Source organism: Lepisosteus platostomus, chromosome 6 (assembly GCF_059453375.1).
Source record: "Lepisosteus platostomus isolate fLepPlt1 chromosome 6, fLepPlt1.hap1, whole genome shotgun sequence".
Classification (NCBI taxonomy): Eukaryota; Metazoa; Chordata; class Actinopteri; order Semionotiformes; family Lepisosteidae; genus Lepisosteus; species Lepisosteus platostomus.
Window position 1 is genome coordinate 28417577 of NC_142616.1, and position 18468 is coordinate 28436044.

Here is an 18468-nt window from a genome sequence, read left to right on the forward strand (position 1 = left end):
ACAGCTGGCAGAGGAATCCTACTCTGTTGGGTACCTGAGCAAGGCTTTTAACCCCAACTGCTCCAGGGGCGCTGTACAATAGCTGACCCTGTGCTCTGACCCCAGGCTTCTCTACCTGTCTGTGTGTCTCATGGAGAGCAAGCTGGGGTATGGGAAAAGACGAATTCCCAATGCAAGAAATTGTATAGGGCTAATAAAGTGATGTTATGTATTACTTTTTGCAACAAACAAGCAATCAACAACAGTACTGGTTTCAGCATCAAGATGGAGCAGCTTGTTCCAGACTCAGATATCACTTTGTGTCAAGAAAAGCATCCTGTTCAAAGTCTTAAAAGTACATCACCATTCACGTTTCCCTGATTAGAAAGAGGCCCATGGAGTTGACCCGCTCAACTTTCATATATATATATTCAAGGGAAATAATATCTGTGATATGAACTGAAGTCAAATCTAACGTGCATCCAAACTGTTTGTATGGGACACACTGTTGATGATGCTTTTGTTACAAAAGGAAGGAGAGAGCTAGGGGAAGGACTGACAGCCATGTTTGCAAATTTAAAATAATTAGCCCTACTATGCCTGTCGTGCATTATCCAAAGAAAAATAACTTTAATTTGGTGCAGCGTTTCATTGTTTTAAGCAATGATTGATAAATGGCAATTAACTTTCTCCTTGAGGGAGAATTTTCCATCCCAGCTCTTTCCTCTGACTGCAGGAGAGGGAAAAAAATCCAAAAAATTATGTGTACCAACTCACAATAGATTAAGCTATTTCTTGATTATTCAAGGTGACAGAAATGGATTGGAGTTAAAAAGAAATCTCTGAAATTTAAGCCCTGCATGAGAATGAGCAAGAGCTATAACTCTGAGCACACACTTGCATAAGAGTGATAAAAACCATCCTACTCATAGTCACATACTGTACTCTTTCTCAAGCCTTACATAGACTTGGTAGAAGATTTTTGGATAATGCTGGAATCGGTTTTCTTTCTGGCATCATTATTATAAAAGGAAAATTACAGGACTGTCAAAAACTAGACTTCTAGTCAATGGTACATTGCAGTAGTCATGGGTAATTGCCCTTGTTAAATATCACCAATCTGACGCCATGATCACCCTTTACAGATTGAGTAGGAGGAATTTATTGAAGTTTTGCAATAATGTATTCATGACCAGAGAAATTACTTAACCTTCTTTTCTTTTTCATGGCCTGAAAATGAAAGACAAATCGAAAGGACATTTGCTTTTCCCTATGAAGGATAACAAAGCGTTGCAGTAACAATTGTTGTCGGAAATTTAATTTCAGAAAGACATCGGTATTGCTAGAGACCTTAGAAAAATGCATGTAATTGAAAAGAAAGCCTACAAGGTTGCTGTAATTTAAAACATAACCCTTGGACCCAGAATAAAAAAATGATTGGTAGCACCGGAGTTATTTCTTTCTCTCATTTAGGTTTTTTATTTGTGAAAAATAAATAATTACTACTAAATTGAAGAAAGCATGAAAGAAAAAAAACTTCATTTGTTTAGAGTGTTGCACAGCTCAAAACTGTTCATTGAGTTATTTATATATTATACAAAAGTTTGACACTATGATGTAGGTACCTCGTGCATTGGCTAATTCCTATGGCAAAAATTATTAGCATCTAAAAATTGAAACCTACACTGACACTAGCTTTCTTTCTGCACTGTTACCATTCAAGACAAAAGAGTGTATAAAAAAAGAAGATCTTTCTCTGTAGCCTTTATGATATATCTTTGAAGTTACAGAGGCTCTTGAACAGTAAATACTACTAATCAATAAATATAGTGCTTACACAGCTGAAAGAAACTACACAACCAAAACATTGGATATTGTCTTCTTTCTTTTTACTCATCAGTGTGGAATTAACTTCTGCTTGTTCCTGGTATATTTCTTGTTTAATTCCTCTACTTTTTTTCAAACAAACTCTTTATTTTAGTAGAGTCCAGAAGGAGTATGAAATTGTACCAGAACCCCCAATTCATTTTTAGCGTATTATGGCTTTTTAACTTATAAAAACAGTGGCTTCCAATAAGTTTATAATTTAATTTTTATATTGTGTGTTTTAAGATTGCTATGGAAACTGTGGTAGCAAGATCAGCCACTTTGCAATGGTCTTATACTGTAGATTGGAGTATGATTATAGTCTATGGTCCATGGAGTTCAGTTTGTACAGAATGTGCATATTTTCACAGTTGAGATGACTGGCAAAGCCAACAGCTCCTTCTGATATCTGCTTCCAATTGCTCTCCCACTCTACAAAAGACATGTGAAGAGCTGCAGAGAATGGGTTTGTATCTAGCAGTTTAGTGAGATTGGATGGGTAAATGTTTTTTTCGGTGCACATACTCTTTATTCCAACCCCAGTTAGGAGGCACAGCACTGACCTATAGAAGGGCAGTTTTAATTAACTGAGATAAATTTAAATGATGGCATTTTGAAATCCCTAAGGGCACGTACAGTATGTGCATACAGAGGAATGGGAGTAAGAGTGAAAAGGAAGGTGATGCCCTGTGTGCCTGTCCCTCACTGATAGATGCAAACTTTTTTGTGGGAAGAAGGATTACAGACAGTTCCAGACTAAAAAAATATACTTTCCATTAAAGGAGAAAGAAAATATGTAATCGAAAAAATAAAAAAAGGTTTTCTGATGGTACTGTGAAGTTCCTGTCTCTTGTTGCTGACCCGTTGCCTATAGTGACAAGACTGGCTGTTTCCTCCTCTTATCTGGCGAAGCTGACTGAACAAGGTTCAGTCAGTATTGTACTCTCACAGAGGCCATGCCAGAATTTAGTGAATTTATTTTCATGTATAGCACAGAACGGGATTTGGCAGGGAAGCTCCAGAGATACAGAATCATGCCATCAAAACAAAATCAGCACCAAGACTTTCTTACTATATTTTATTTTGGTATACATTGCTCTTGCAACATTTATGTAGTTCTCAAGACATGTGACATTCGGGATTTTCTGTCAGGCTAGATGGATGGGTGAGATATTAACAGTGGTACCTGCATAAATCTCCTCTTTTTTTCTCATCTAACTTCTGAAAAGTTCTTCATAAACCTCTCCCCCCCTCCTGTGGAATAGATCCTGGATATTCCTATCTTGTAGACTTTCTATTCAGGGTAGAAACCACAAGGTGTGCTGCTAGGCAGATGACAGAAACACTTTCCAGCAGTCAAGCTATCTTAATTTTCTACTACCGTACTAATCAAGTATGGTAGTAAAAAACTAGTACTAACCGTACTATGACATCCTCTTATAGTAGACGTACAGCAGGTGTCTGACTATGACCTCCAGGCTTATTATCCAGAATTGCATTCAAGAACTTATTTATGATTGTGTTACAGGCCTGCAAAGATGCTTGAAAACAAAGGCTCCTCAATGCGTCTTTGATTAAGTACAAATGTGTTGTACCTGCATACAGTCAGGCACATTTGCAAGTGATTATCTGAGAAATAAATTTGTGTTTTCATGTGAAGAATTCCTGCTTGGTAAAGTCTTTTTCCTTGTCCTTAAATGTCATGAAGGGAGATAATGTGTTTAATGTTTATCAGCATTCTGTTATCATTAAGTAAACATGAAAGTGTTTTATTTTCCTTAAAAGCCATTACTTCTTTCTTGTTTTATCTTCTCAGTGTGTAGGTGTCCTGTTTATGTCTCTTATTTGTAGCAGTGCCTGATATTACCATCCCAGCTTTGCTAATGTTAATCATACACATCTCAAAATCTAGAGTAATTTCTAATCTATGAAGCAAGTTCATTATATGATAAAAGAAAATGAAACATCCTTTGTGTTTCTGTTTCTTTATATAAATATAATTTCTATATGTACTCTTTTATTCTATTTTATTTACTATCTGTAAGCAATTTACTTTTGCATCTCTCTTAAATGAGGACTACGGAAAACAATGCTGCAACATTTAGAGGCTGAACATGTATAATAAAGCATTTCTGTGTGAAACTTTGTCAGTTTTTAATTAATCAAATTCAGGACCATTAAAAATGGAGTAGGAGGTTTATGAGATGCATACAGAAGTATGTGTTAATGTTTGTGCACTTATGCATGTGCATTTATTTAGAAAGGAGTATTTTAAATAACAACGAATTTAATTATCCCTTAACATTTTAGTATAGAAGGTGATCAACCATTTAAAAAGTCATTGCATCATATACATTTAAAATTAAGACAGTAATCTTGATGGGGTTTTTTCTATTCTTTTTGATAGGGCATCTGCCACCTCAATGTCTGTTTGTGTCTGCTGCTCATCCCACTCAAGATAATAAAGAGATGAGATGCCTTAGTGATCTTTAGAAAAGCAATTTGTTTTAAAGGTGGCTCTTATTTCAGAGGTTTTTTGCATTAATTAGCACCTTGCAGAGTGTGAACACCTGCACATTTGCATGAAAAATAGAAAGAAACAATCTACCTAAAAAGAAACCTATGCTATTGTAAAATAAGCTCTCACTGACTGGACTGCCCAAAAGGTGGAAGTCTGTTTCCTGTGCAAAATAAATATTTTTTTCACAGAGAGAAATTTCCTTGTAATATTAAACTTTGTGGTCAGAATAATTTTAATATTATTGATACTCCGTAATATTAACCGGTTTAGTATGATTTTGTGCCACATTCAGAAATTTTCTAATCTGCCACTCTGTCTCATCATTTGTCAGTGATCGCTACATACAGTATTCTGACAGAGGTTCTCAGAGTGTGAGGTTAAACGTCTAATGCCATTCATCTCTAGAGGAGGCCTCAGCTAGAGAGCTGCAGGTTTTCCATTAGCTGGGTAAATGAGATAGAGCAAAAGGCAGCTTCACTAGCAATCAAGGTTTAATTAACAGAGAACATATTTAACAAATTCCCCCTTTTTGTTACTGAGGGGTAATTAAAAAGACAACTGTTAAAGAGAAAAAGATAAGAATTAAAGAATGTGTCCGAAGACTTAATTGCTTTTTCTCCTTCTTTAAATCTCACTCTAATTTTGAAAGACATTGTATAAGCAGACAGGTGCTATATATTTTTAAATTTACTAAGGTGATCTGCGTTTTTTTTCAATTGGCCATTATTAAAAACATCAACAGGAGCCACAGAGGAGTCGGCTGCATTAATCATTTCTTTTCCCAGAACTAATGTTTATCATTAATGGTGCTCATTCCATATTTTGGATTGCCAAGGCTAGCACAACTCAATGAGCTGAGTCTGATTGACCTTCAATCATAGGTACAGAGATTTAAGTTTAGGCAGTGTTACCTTATGATAAGGGATAAAGATGTGCAAGATTCAAGGTGAAATAAAGATGTAACTTTATGGAAATTTATGATTTTTAACTAGTATATATGGACTCCCCTTTGTAATACAGCAGATAAAAATGTAAAATTATGTAAGTTATGTTTAGGAAATGTTCCCTTCATATGCTGTATAGTAAATTACAAGCCACATTCATTTCAAATGTCCAGTGATGCAAGTAATAACTCTTTGTAAGGAACCTTCAAAGTACTTCCAGAAATATACAAAATGTGAGGGGGTTTTGTAAAACCTTAATCTATCAATCTAAAGACACATTAGCTAGTACTCTTATTATTTATAAAAATAAAGATCTCCTTGTTTGTCTCTAACCAGACTCAAATAGCCATCTCTTAGACCAGGGAATCATCTTCAACAGTATAACTGGGTAGCTTGACATGCTGAGACATCCACCCCTTTGTGTGAAGAAGCACTTGGTATCGACAGTCTTTGACATATTTCCTCTTCATGTCCTTGTGTCCCTGGGTCCTTGTTTCAATCTTTAACCCTGAATTAGCTCATTTCCAACTGATTTGGAAAGTTGGCTAGTGATGTGGCCCAGGCTTGGGCCTGTGGTTTCAGAGCTTCACCCGCACCTAAAAAAAGACCTTTTTAGACTAACTCTTGAGGTATCTGTGCCAACAATGCATAATGAATAGAAGAATGTTCGAAGGCTACAAATGAGAGAAATGAGAGGTGTCGTTTGGCCCATCTAGCCCATTTGGTACAGTAGTTCTTAAAGTTTATTAGTTTTGCCAGATACTGCCAATCTCTGTGGTAAACAACTAAAGTACTTACATCACCCCAGTTCAGCACTCAGTGTTTTTGGATATCACACAGTCTTAAAACTATCTACAGTCTTGATTTTAAAAATTACATTGGACCTAAGAAATTAAAAAATCTCTTGTAAATCTAAAACGATGATACTCTTTCAAAGAAGTGTGAGTTCAAAGAAATTTATTTTCCAAATTCAGGATGTTCTAAGTTTTTGTATTATCAAATTGAATATGAATATGAATATGAATTTAACATACATTATGTTTTACCTCAGGGTAATGTGTGAGTGCACTGAATTTCATTGGAGCTGGAGTCTTATGTCATGTGAACATTTTTTCAACATTGACAGTACTAGAATAGCCAATGCAAAAAAAAACGTGCAAAAGATAAATGACTACCCTTGATGGCTGACCTAGCCAGCCCGTTAAGAACTCAAGATGCTTTATTTCTCTCTTCTGAGATTTCTGCTGTGCACGCTGGGCTCTGGATGGTTTGCAGAACTGATCTATGCTCCTCTGCCCTACAGGGATTTTCCCTGGGCAAGCGTCAGGCGCAGAGCACAGAACTCTGTGCAGAGCCACCCTGTGTGCTGGTGGCTGCCGATTGCTTTCTTTGCCAACAGGCAGCAATGCTTTTCTTCTTCTGCCCCAGAGCTCCTCAGCCTTATTGTTTCTGCCTGCCTACACACTGAGAGATCAGTGCCCAACAGTGGCATTTGAAGAATTTGATCCACCTTGGTTACATTTCAGAATTTTTGTACAGGTTTCATCATCTGTTAAAATCAACTGTTAAAGATATTGAGAACAGGCACTTTTGGGAAATTCTGGCACATATATGACACCTACCTTCTCTAGTCTAGAGCTTTGTGTGAATTCTAAGTTTGTAACAAAGCACTTTTCATTTGAAATGAAATTCAGCTGTATGGTACTGCTGTGATGATTAAGCACAAGAAATTAAGAGAATGAAAGTATGTGCGCAACGATGCCTCTCTTACAGTCAGGTAAAGGTTAGATGAGGAAATGCTTAAAATAACTCCTGTAGCTACAATGCAATTATCATCTGAGTATTTTAAAGTGTACTGTACCTAGGCCTCTGAGTATTATAAAGTGTACTGTCCTTCTCTCTAACACACTAGTAAGATACTAAAATGAGCTGTGTGTTGATCATGGAATAAGATTCCTTTCACAGTTCCAGCTGGAGACAAATGTTAGAGGAACATTTTGTCCGATGACGTTTTGTAAAGTTTAGGAGAAACCTGAAGCCACTGTAAAGCTGTGTACAATGTTAAATGCTGTTCTTTATTATCATATTGTGAAAACTATGCCAAGCAATGCAATAGTTTCATTACTCATTTTTTAATGTCTGAGGGAAATGGAAAGTATAAATAAAATTTACAAACCATTCTTTGATTCTTTGATTGATCTAACAACCACCACTTAGCTGGCAATTACTTCTTTAATTCATTAATGTTTTCTCACTGCAGAACAGCTAACAGAAGTTTCACTTCAGTTTTGCTTGGTAAACAGTGTGTGAAAAGTTACATTGGGTAAAGTCAGGCAACCTAAAAATAAATGATAAAAATAATATTAACTTTTGTAATATTTGTTCTTGGCTCAGGTTAATAAACAGAGCAGAAGAAAACAACAAATTAATGCACATTCATAGCTTTTAGAGGCTCAAACCATGTGTGAAAGAGAAATAACAATATTAATTGGGTTTTGATGTTACCCTTTACATTTTGCAATCTTTGTAATTTGTTCTTTTCGCTGACAATAGATTGCATTATTTTTCTCACTGATACCTAGCAGTGTTTTTATAATGCAGGACAAAGCACTTAGCAGTTATGCTAAAGCACCTGCATGTTTGATGAGAATGTTAGAACCTGTAGATCGGGATGTGATAATCAGTTATTATCAATATCCATAATATTTTCTTATACACAACAGTTAAGGAGTTATCACTCTTGATATCTCTGAAAAGGTCATTTGCAGTTCACAAAACATGTTAAAGTTATTTGAATTGAATATTTGAACATTGTAAAACCTTTCTTCTAATTATTGTATAGTGATTATTTTTGTTCCCAGTGTCAGTTTATAGATATAGCAACAAATGCTGACAAATAGAAATGAGTGCCATAAATTTTCTTCTATATAGAGTTCTTTAATCATATTGATGCTGCTGTTCCATATGTATTTACAAGTATTTTTTCACATCTTTCAAATACTTGAAATACTGTATTAACACTGACATTTAAATAGAAAAAAAATATGAGCCTGATTAAGGTAATTGTTCATTACAGCATTTGGATAAAAATATCCATTAAATAATTAAATAAATACATTGAAGTCACAGGCACTGCATTGTCTGTTACTCTTTATGCAAACAAATTGTCATATCTCCAGAACACGTTTCACTACATCATCTCTAAGACAACATGCTGCTTCAAAGAAGCTCACGTAGTGATTGATGACTCCTGCTGTCTTGTTGTAGTACCTCTTCCAGTAGTTAATAGATCATTATTTTCTAGCTATGACTCTTAGATTCTCCATTAACTGTCAGAATACTTTCTTTGTGTTATATGTAAAATATTTATCAAAGTAAAATCTGATGAGATACTTCATTTATTAATGACATTTTCATCATCACATACTCAAGATCAAGAAGTAGCAAAGATTTCACCAGGGTAAAATAGATTGTTTTATTATTAGAGCTCCATTTGAGTGAAAAGTGATAGACATTGATTTAGCAGATTTAATGTAATAAATTCTTAATATGAAATTTAACAATTATTCAGATTGCCATTTCCCTCTGATAGGTGCATTTCATTCAGTTTCATACAGATTGAATTGAATTTCATCCTCTTCTTTGAGCAAAATCTTTTTCACTATGTTCAGCAGAGTGCAAATACACCTAAAGTGATTGCCCATTGTTACATGGTGATATACAGTAAAACTGATAATTGGATTGTGCAGTCATTGAAAACAGTGGACATGAAGTTTGTGTGAGTGTCCTCTTTTAAACAAAATATTCTATATATCTATATGTACACAAGTCTATGTTTTGTACTGTATTTTTATTTAAATCTTAAAGACAAATAAGACCTCTGTTTCCTATTTTTAACCTTTGACTTAATAATACAATGCCTACCAAAATAAAATAAAAAAAGAAAAAAAAACAACAACAGGAGATTTTAATAATGTAGGGTGGTTTCATGCTCACCTGATTCAGAGTAAATCAGAACAAAAAGATTTAATGCTTAACTAGCATGCCATATTAAGTTATCATTACATTTTCATAAAGGTCTGTATGTCATACAACTTTAACTGAATGGTTACCACAAAAAGAAAGAGGCCTTTTTGCATTCATCAAAATTCACATGGCCTGTGCTGGAACAACTCCACCAAATAAGAAAATCCACTATATGCCCTGGTCAAAGTTACTAACAATCTTAACATTCGTAACATTCGACCCACATGTGCAGCATATTGTCAAAACATCTTTCTTTTCACCTCAGAAACATTGCTAGACTACGCCCTATGTTATCACTAACTGTGGCTGAAAAGCTGATTAACACATTTTTGTTCTCCTGAATTGACTACTGTAACTCTACTCGCTGGGGTACAGTATCTACAGTACATTGAACAAACTATGCCAGCAGCCATATCACCCTGCAACTCACAACTGGCAACCCACTGAAGCTAAGCAGGTGTGAGCCTGGTCAGTACCTGGATGGGAGACCTCCTGGGAAAAACTAAGGTTGCTGCTGGAAGAGGTGTTAGTGGGGCCAGCAGGGGGCGCTCACCCTGTGGTCCATGTGGGTCCTAATGCCCCAGTATAGTGATGGGGACACTATACTGTAAACAGGCGCCGTCCTTCGGATGAGACGTAAAACCGAGGTCCTGACTCTCTGTGGTCATTAAAAATCCCAGGGCTCTTCTCGAAAAGAGTAGGGGTGTACCCCGGTGTCCTGGCCAAATTTCCAATTGGCCCTTACTAATCATGGCCTCCTAATAATCCCCCTCTATGAATTGGCTACATTACTCTGCTCTCCTCCCCACTGATAGCTGATGTGTGGTGAGCGTTCTGGCGCACTATGGCTGCCGTCGCATCATCCAGGTGGATGCTGCACATTGGTGGTGGTGGACTCACTCAATTACCTGTAAAGCGCTTTGAGTGGAGTGTCCAGAAAAGCGCTATATAAGTGTAAGCAATTATTATTATTATTATTATTATATATATATAGATATACTGCAACAAACTGCAGTATATCCAAAATTAGGCAGTCAGAAACCTGACCAGGTCTAGTGCAAGTGATAACATTACTCCTACTGTACCTGGAGTCCTTGCACTGGCTCACCTAATAAGGCTCAGCATGGCTTGGCACCTCAGTACCTGTCTGAACTATTATCACCCTACTCCCCACCTCGCAACCTTCGCTCTTCTAATTCTGATCCCCTGTACCCCAAGTCTGTCTACACTCTATGGGTGACAGGACTTTTTCCTGTTATGCCCCCAAGCTCTGGAACTCTCTCACCAAGGATATCAGAGAGTTACCTTCTCTTAACTCCTTCAAATCCAGACTCAAACCTTATTTTTTTAGAAGTCTTTACTTAACTGGTTCCATTCTTTACCCCTCTGCTCCCTACTATACTTAATACCACCATCCATGGTCTCCTCTGTGTATTGTAATTGTGTTTTATCTTGTGTATTCTTTTTATTTATTGTTGTTGTCATTCTGTAAAGCGCTTTGAGAAGCCACCTTTACAGGTGCTATTTAAAATAAAGTTAATTATTATTATTATTATTATTATTATTATTATTATTATTATTATTATTATTAATTTAGACTCAGGCGTAAACCAAATAAACTGAAAAGTAAGTGTCTGTAGGTGGAAAAGAATAGGAGCATGCAGAGAAAGCCCAATGGACACAGGGAAGAACATAGCAATCTCCACACAAACAGGAACACCAAAGTGAAACACACTGAACACAGGGATACAGAATCTGCATCTCACTCTCACAAGAATGTACAATACTATAAACATTCATTACATATTTATTAATTACATTTATAACATAACTTTAAAAAGCACTATGCTTTTAAAGATTAAGGTCTCCACATCAGAGATACTAACACAAAGCCAGAAACCGAGCTGATGGTGTTGATCCTGTGGAAATGTATTTAACCATGTTACCATCTCTGTGACTTCTATGGACTAAGTATTTGTATTTCTCATGTTATTTGAAATACTGTATAAGTCTTTGTTGATACATGTACAATTGTGTACTCTAATTACCATAGAGTAATTCCTTGGCTTAACATGTGACACCTTTTGTGAGTATTTTCACATTTTCTCGAGAAACTATCATCACAGAGACAGCCTGGAAGTTCCAGATTCTACCCACTATTCATGTATTTAATGTTAATGTCTGCCTAATGTAAAGATTAAATTATATAATCTGTTATATACTGTAAATCAAATGTATACATACAATCAGATTGTGGCCTTTTTGAAGAGTATAATGGCTGATATCTTTGGGTTTTTCACTATTCTAGTTATATGTAACTTAAGACAGTAAATAAATTGCTGTTGCTGGAGTCAAGAAATTGTATACTTCACCGGTAGGAGCAATTCCAGAAAACATTTGTACTAAAACAGAAGGATTGAATTTAATTTAAAGGCACCGTTTGACAGATGCTAGAGAAATAGGGTTCCTTAAAGCTTAGAAGCTGTTTTGAGTGTTATTGAATTGTGTATGCGAGTCAAACGTAGCCTAAATGAGCCTTTTCAGACTTTCGTGATTTACAATGAGATAATGTCATCTTCTACTATGACTTCACAGATACTTTTCACATTTGCCACATTAATGGTGTTTTTACTTTTCTGTCCTGGGATAACTTGATTTTTTTATACATCACTAGGGAAAAATGTTTCTGCTTAGTTGTCAATGTCAATAACGTTTTCACCCTGTTTCTATTTCTCAGCCTGATAGCCTGATCTTTGCTTTGTAGGCTTTGCCATACTGTCTCATTTTCTACTTAAAGGAAGTATGTCATATCTGCTTCTTTTTGGCATCCATCCATTTTCTAACCACTTTTTCTCAAACAGGTTTGTGGGTTCTGGTGGAGCCAGAACCTACTGTATCCTGGCAAACATCTGGCACAAGACAGGATACACCTTGGATGGGATGCCAGTCCATGACAGGGTAGACACAGACACAAACCCACACACACTCACAGCAGGGCTAATTTTCCCAAAAGCCAATTAACCTACCAACTTTGGACTGTGGAAAGAAACCCAAGTTTCAACTGAATATTTTTGGTTGGTAAAATGGTACATTTTTGTCCAAAATACACACAAACGTTTTTCAAAATAAACTTGTTTTAAAACTCAAATAAAGAAAGGGTTTCCAACTTTCTGTGAGACGAGACTTACACTTCACAAGGCTGCAAGATTGGCAGCTAGAGCTGGTGGTAATATTAGCTTAGACTTCATATAAATAAATCCTGTAAAGATGAAAATCATTGTGAGGCTCTCCAGCAAGCTTCAGCCGGCTGTTGTCATAAACAGTGATGGAGCTATCCACAAAACTTTCTCTGCTCTTCTTAAACACTGTGTAATTGGAATTCTCACCTAGCACTTTGTCTTTTTGACTTCAAATCCCCTCCCATTGCCACTCTTCTTTTTTAATATTACACCTGCATAGAAATAAACAGATTTGCTGTAGTGAGCAGCACTAAAACATTTTTATGTTTTTTTATTTTTATCTAGCACAATAAGCAGAGGTCTTTCCAGGGCAGAAAGGTGATAGAAGAATTTTGGGTTAGTTTTACTATATACTTGAAATCAATCCTGACCTTTCCACTAAGCCTCTAACAGATTGAGATTTGTGTTATTTTATTATAAATTAATGGGCAAATATGAAAACAAAGCTGCTCTGTTCCTAAATATATTTTGCAGATTGCACTTTATTGAAGAAGTTATTTATGAATACAGCTCTGTAACAGACATTTCTTAAAAGCTAGGCGTCACACTTCATTATATATATCATAACTTATAATACAAAACTAATAACAAACACAAGAGGCAATTAGTTGTATGCCTTATTAAAAGGCAACATTCTTTGCCATCTTTCCTGATAACAAACCTATCTGGATTTGAAGTACACTGTATCTGAATTTGTCTCACAGTGCAACATTCTAGTATTCATATATCCTTGAGATACAAAATAGTACATAGTACAGTAAAACACAGATACTGTTTACTCACACACAGAAATGTTATTTCAAGACCTCCACCCAAGGGTATATTAATGAGATTCTGCAATTCCCTCCCTTTATGTCCTCATCTTTATGTAATAAAACTACGGATAGGAAGTAAAGTACATGGAAATGCAGCTGAATACTGTTGCTCACAGTATTGCTTGGAAAGCAGGAGTGCATTCTGTTTAGATGTGTTTACAGATAGACACACTTGTTGACAAAATATCATTTCAACAATCCATTTAGGGCATCTGAAAAAACACAGCAGGGAGAATATGTCATTTTTTTCACAGATCAGTGATAAAATCTTGTAACTTTACAATAACTTTGCAATCTGTCTTTGGTTTGACTAGAATCTGTGGAGAGTTGCTCGATAGTGAAGATATTTTCATATATTTATAGATACATATCAGTGATTGTTGTATGGTGTTTTCTTGTTGCGGGCAGCCCTGAGGGGACTGAGTGATACTATATGTAATATAATAAACACAGTGTCCCTACTTGGTTTGGAAAGCCTAAGGCTTTTCTCTGCTGCCATCTCTGACCCACCATTTGACATGTATTCATACTGTATATCATAATCTTCAGCATCTACAATAATTGTGTGTTCGTTAGTATAAGTATTAGGATATGTACAGAATACTTTAATCTGTTTTGTAATAATTGAAACTTTAACATGATGTAGCAGTTGTGGTGCTTTAAAGTCCATCTAAAGTCAATATTAGCTGCCTCAGACAACTGTTTCATCTATGTTAGGGCTGTAAGTACAGCATGACTGCGAACTTTGACTTTCTACATGTAAAAATGGAATTACATGCCTTTTTAGATGGTTCTTTTTCCAAGCATTGTTAACTGTTTAGCTCTCACGTTCCAATAATCCAATAATTTAATAATTCCTTCCATCCATTTTTTATCTGTCTGTATGTCATGGAAGCATTTGACAGGATTGCATTGAATTCACTGCTTATTGAATTCACATGGTGTAAGGTTCTGCCTGAGTAAATGCGTTTTATTCAACTGGAGTTAAAATAATAAATGCTATTGTTAGGCTTAGTAGCAACAATAGGGTAATTAACAAGGTGCTTTATTATAAGCCAAGTCACTGTACAGTAGAGTAAAAAAAGTATTTTGCTGAAACTGAAGTGAACAGCTGGAGAACTGAAATAAAGCATGTTTGCCTCTGGCCTTCTCTCCTGCCTGCCTTCCTCACATCCACACATCTCTCTCTCAACCCCATCATTTCCTCTTTAAGAGGATAAAAATCCTAATGTTCTGAAGAGCTGCACTCATCACAAAAGCTAATAAGCAGCTCTTCTTATAATTTCCAGCAATTCAACAAATATTGTCTTGTGAAAATCACCCTACAACACAGAGAGGAAGTTAGCTCGAATGTAATTAATGAAAATGTTAAAAAAATATTTTTGGGGTAATTTAGATTTTAATGATGCACAGTCCCTTCCATCAGAAGTCAGCATGAATTGGTTTTCAATAAAGTAAATGATTTCATTTTGTTGCAAGCAGAAGTGCCTTTTTTAGGGGGTAAACTCATTAGCAATTAGAGGATATCCAATAGGACACAAAAAAACTGTCTAGACAATGTATTACAGACTAATAGGACTTTTTGTTGAATCCTCACACCTTAGGGAAGCAGAAGTGTCTCCCCTCTGGAGAATCTCGCAGGTCTTGTCAATCTGCATTGTTGGGCAACGGATTGCAATGTGTGTTTCTCAAAAATGGCTATTGACAAAGATGCTGGAAAATAAGGGTTTTTAATTAAATTAAAACTCAGTTGGCCTTGAGTAATAAAAGGCCTAACAAAGAACTTTTTTGTTTTTGTTGTTGCTGGTCAGCATTTCAGCGAGTAGATCCTTATGTAGAGATATGTTGCCAGTCTTTGAGATTTTTTTTTACAAGACAGTTCTTTTCTCCATCAGTGTAAACTTAAAGTTAATAGACTGAGAAGCAAATTTAGCTAACCGTACGACTTTTACCCTTTAATAGTAAATGCAGTGTGGCATAATGCCATGGCTAATTTTGGATGAGCTGCGGCCCTTTAAAAGCACACTGAGCACCTCTCCAGAGGGACAAGCAAACTTCCGGAGGGGGAGAACTTTCCAGCGACAGGCCCGGATTGTAACGCGGGCGCTTAGGTTGCATTTTTTCATATTTTTTTCTTTTTCCAGCCCCCGGGAGAGGTTGAGTTTCTTTGGTTTTTGGCGCAATGCTCCTTTTCTTTCAGGCTGGAACCCACTTAATAGGGCCAGTCCAGCCTGGACGCTGCTGTTCAAAATGATGCATTTTCTTCCGGTTTTCGCTAACCTCACACCGCTGTCTCCGCCCTCTTACCCAGGACGTTGACTTTTATCGGCTCCTCCCACTCCCGTATTGTTACTCAGGGTGTTTTTATTTAATTGTATATTTTATACAGAAATAAACATCTGATTTAATGTTATTGTTCACCTTTTGATGTCAAAATATATATTAAAATCCTAATTTATTTTTCTCTGTCTAATGTATTGCATGTGGTTACAACAAACAGAGAATTGTGTGCAATGAATGTGATTTTTTAATATGAAAGCAAAAAAACATAGATTTATATAAAATATATCCTGAATGAATACCAAACTGTTACTGGTTACTGTGTCATGCATTTTTAATTTATACTTTCTGCTAATAAACATCAGTAGATGATAAGACGATTGAAGTTCTAGTGCACACAGAAGTTTATTACATCATACTGTGCCTCAATCTTTCTGTGCCTTTACTATAGTTAATTAAACATCCTCATACTGCAGGAAATCAAAAACATGGCAAATTATTCTCAATTTTAAGTGTGATAAAAATGTCCTGCTGTGCTACTTTGTACCATAAAGCTTGAGACCTAAACCTCTGTATAAAGGCTTTGTGAAAATTTGCTTCTATCAATTCTTCTTGATGAGAACTTAAATGTTTGAACATTTTAATTCATGTTATTCTCAAGTAAATTATTGTAGCTGGTCACCATGATTTCCACCACTCATGTTTAATCTGAGTAATTATAGAAACTGTGCTTCAGTACAGATTGGAGTCTTGCTGTGGAAATTGAACTCTTTTAAAATTAACACCTTTGTGTAGCTTTTAAATATCTAGGAGGAGAAACAATATGATACACATGGATTTAATTAGGCTATGAACTTTGTTTCCAAATGTTAAAGCACTACGTTTGCTAATGTTAAAGCAGTGTGTGATTTTGTTTTCAAAGTGTAACGTTTTATGAATATGGTTTTGTCTTTTTTACTGTATATTATTTCTTTGTCGTTGGTGTTATATAACATTTTTGTCAGTTTTTGTGAGACTGGAGATTCAGCTGGGCACAGCAGTGAAATGCAATCTCCTATGATTTTTCCAGGTGTATTCAGCGAGTTTGCACCTTGTATTCTCAATTTATCTTCTGAAATTTCTTCAGTTTTATTAATTGCTCTTGTGTTTGAGTTACTTGTAAACTGTGTTTGAGATCCTTTTCCCAGAATTAAAAATTCTGCTCTGGAGACCACATCTCCAGTCATTCCTTGTAGACTGGATGGCAACCTCAGAACCTTAAAAACAGAAAATGTGAAAAAAAGTTTATGGGATTTTTTAGGAACCATTGACTTCCATACAGTTTTCAACAAACCCATGGTTTTCATTTTGGCATGGAGGGGAAATAAGAACACATTGCATGGATAGGTAGCGAAGATTCTGTGTGCAGAATAATTTACTTGTACAAATTATTGGAAGCGATCGTTTCTGTTACTGAGTTGATGCATACGCCCTACTACTGTAGGTAGCATTTTGTACATGTACTATAACATTACCAGTTCCAAGTCTTAGCACTGGTTTGACTTGTATTCAATGCACTGTTAATATAATCAATGTGCATTCTTCCAAACACTGTCCCCAGAGGTTTCCTCAACATTGAATGTCTTCATAGTATACGAAATTCAGTGTAAATATTTTTATAAAACTACACTTGGAGTGAATTGGTACTTGATTTTCATTGATTTTTATGTATCATTTGCAATGGCATATGCTAATTTATGGATTTTGGACAGAAGTTTTTGAAGAGCATGAACTATCCATTTTCATTTCTCATACTATATAATCTAGAGCTGTGTGTACAGTTGTCATGGTTGCCATGCTGACAGTTTGCTCTCTGGTTTCTCTCTCTCGCAGCCTGTGAGCTCATGACACAGGGTATTCTGGCACTGGTGACATCGACGGGCTGCGCCTCAGCTAGTGCACTGCAGTCTCTGACTGATGCCATGCACATCCCACACCTGTTTGTGCAGCGCAACAACGAGGGCTCCCCTCGCACTGCCTGTCACCTCAATCCCAGCCCCGACGGAGAGCGGTACACTCTGGCCGCCAGGCCCCCAGTGAGGCTCAACGACGTGATGCTTCAGCTGGTCACAGAGCTACGCTGGCAGAAGTTCATCGTTTTCTATGACAGTGAATATGGTGAGTGCTGGCTGGAGTGGAGGCATAATTCTTCCTCTTATTCTTATACAAATTAGGAACAAAATGAAATCAGACCAACCCGAATATGACTATATTCTTCATATGTGGCTTTATATTTATATATATGTTACAATCAATTGTTAGACTACTTAGAATTTTTAGAATGTAGATATGAGTATAAAAGTAGCTTTTCTTAACATTTCTTCACATGCATACAGGTATAAATCAAACTCCATGTACTGTGTTGACGGAGTGGAGTTTTTTATTTAGTATTTAGTCAGGAGCGAATGTTCAATTGCATTTTCCCATAATACTGGAATGTGTAACGAAACATAGAACTGTGTGCTGGAAAGCAGAGGTAAAGTACACTACACACATCTAAGAAAAGGGTCATAACAAATCTAACAAGGCGTGTAGGGGGTGAAAGAAATACAAGAAGCAGACCTTGCCTCATGCATACCATATGCTGTATGATCTAAAATGTACATTACATCCTGTCATTTGAAGAGAAATGACACATTTTGCTTTATATTTTTTATTGTAGTTTTCAGATTTATTTCATATGTCAGTCATAAGGAACTGGCAGTTTTTCTTCTCACAAATAATGTTTTTTGGGAGAACTTTATTGCAAGTCCTGTGGA

At 36.1% G+C, this 18468-nt stretch overlaps 1 protein-coding gene across 2 annotated transcripts in view; it reads left to right on the plus strand.

The window, feature by feature from the left end:
• The window catches only part of LOC148661441 (glutamate receptor ionotropic, delta-1-like), a 367556-nt gene that overhangs the window by 139479 nt on the left and 209609 nt on the right, over positions 1-18468 (plus strand). For both annotated transcript variants that reach the window (XM_088635198.1, XM_088635199.1), the window contains exon 3: positions 17543-17827. In XM_088635198.1, the coding sequence (XP_088491324.1) occupies positions 17543-17827 (285 nt within the window). The remainder of the gene's footprint in view (positions 1-17542; positions 17828-18468) is intronic.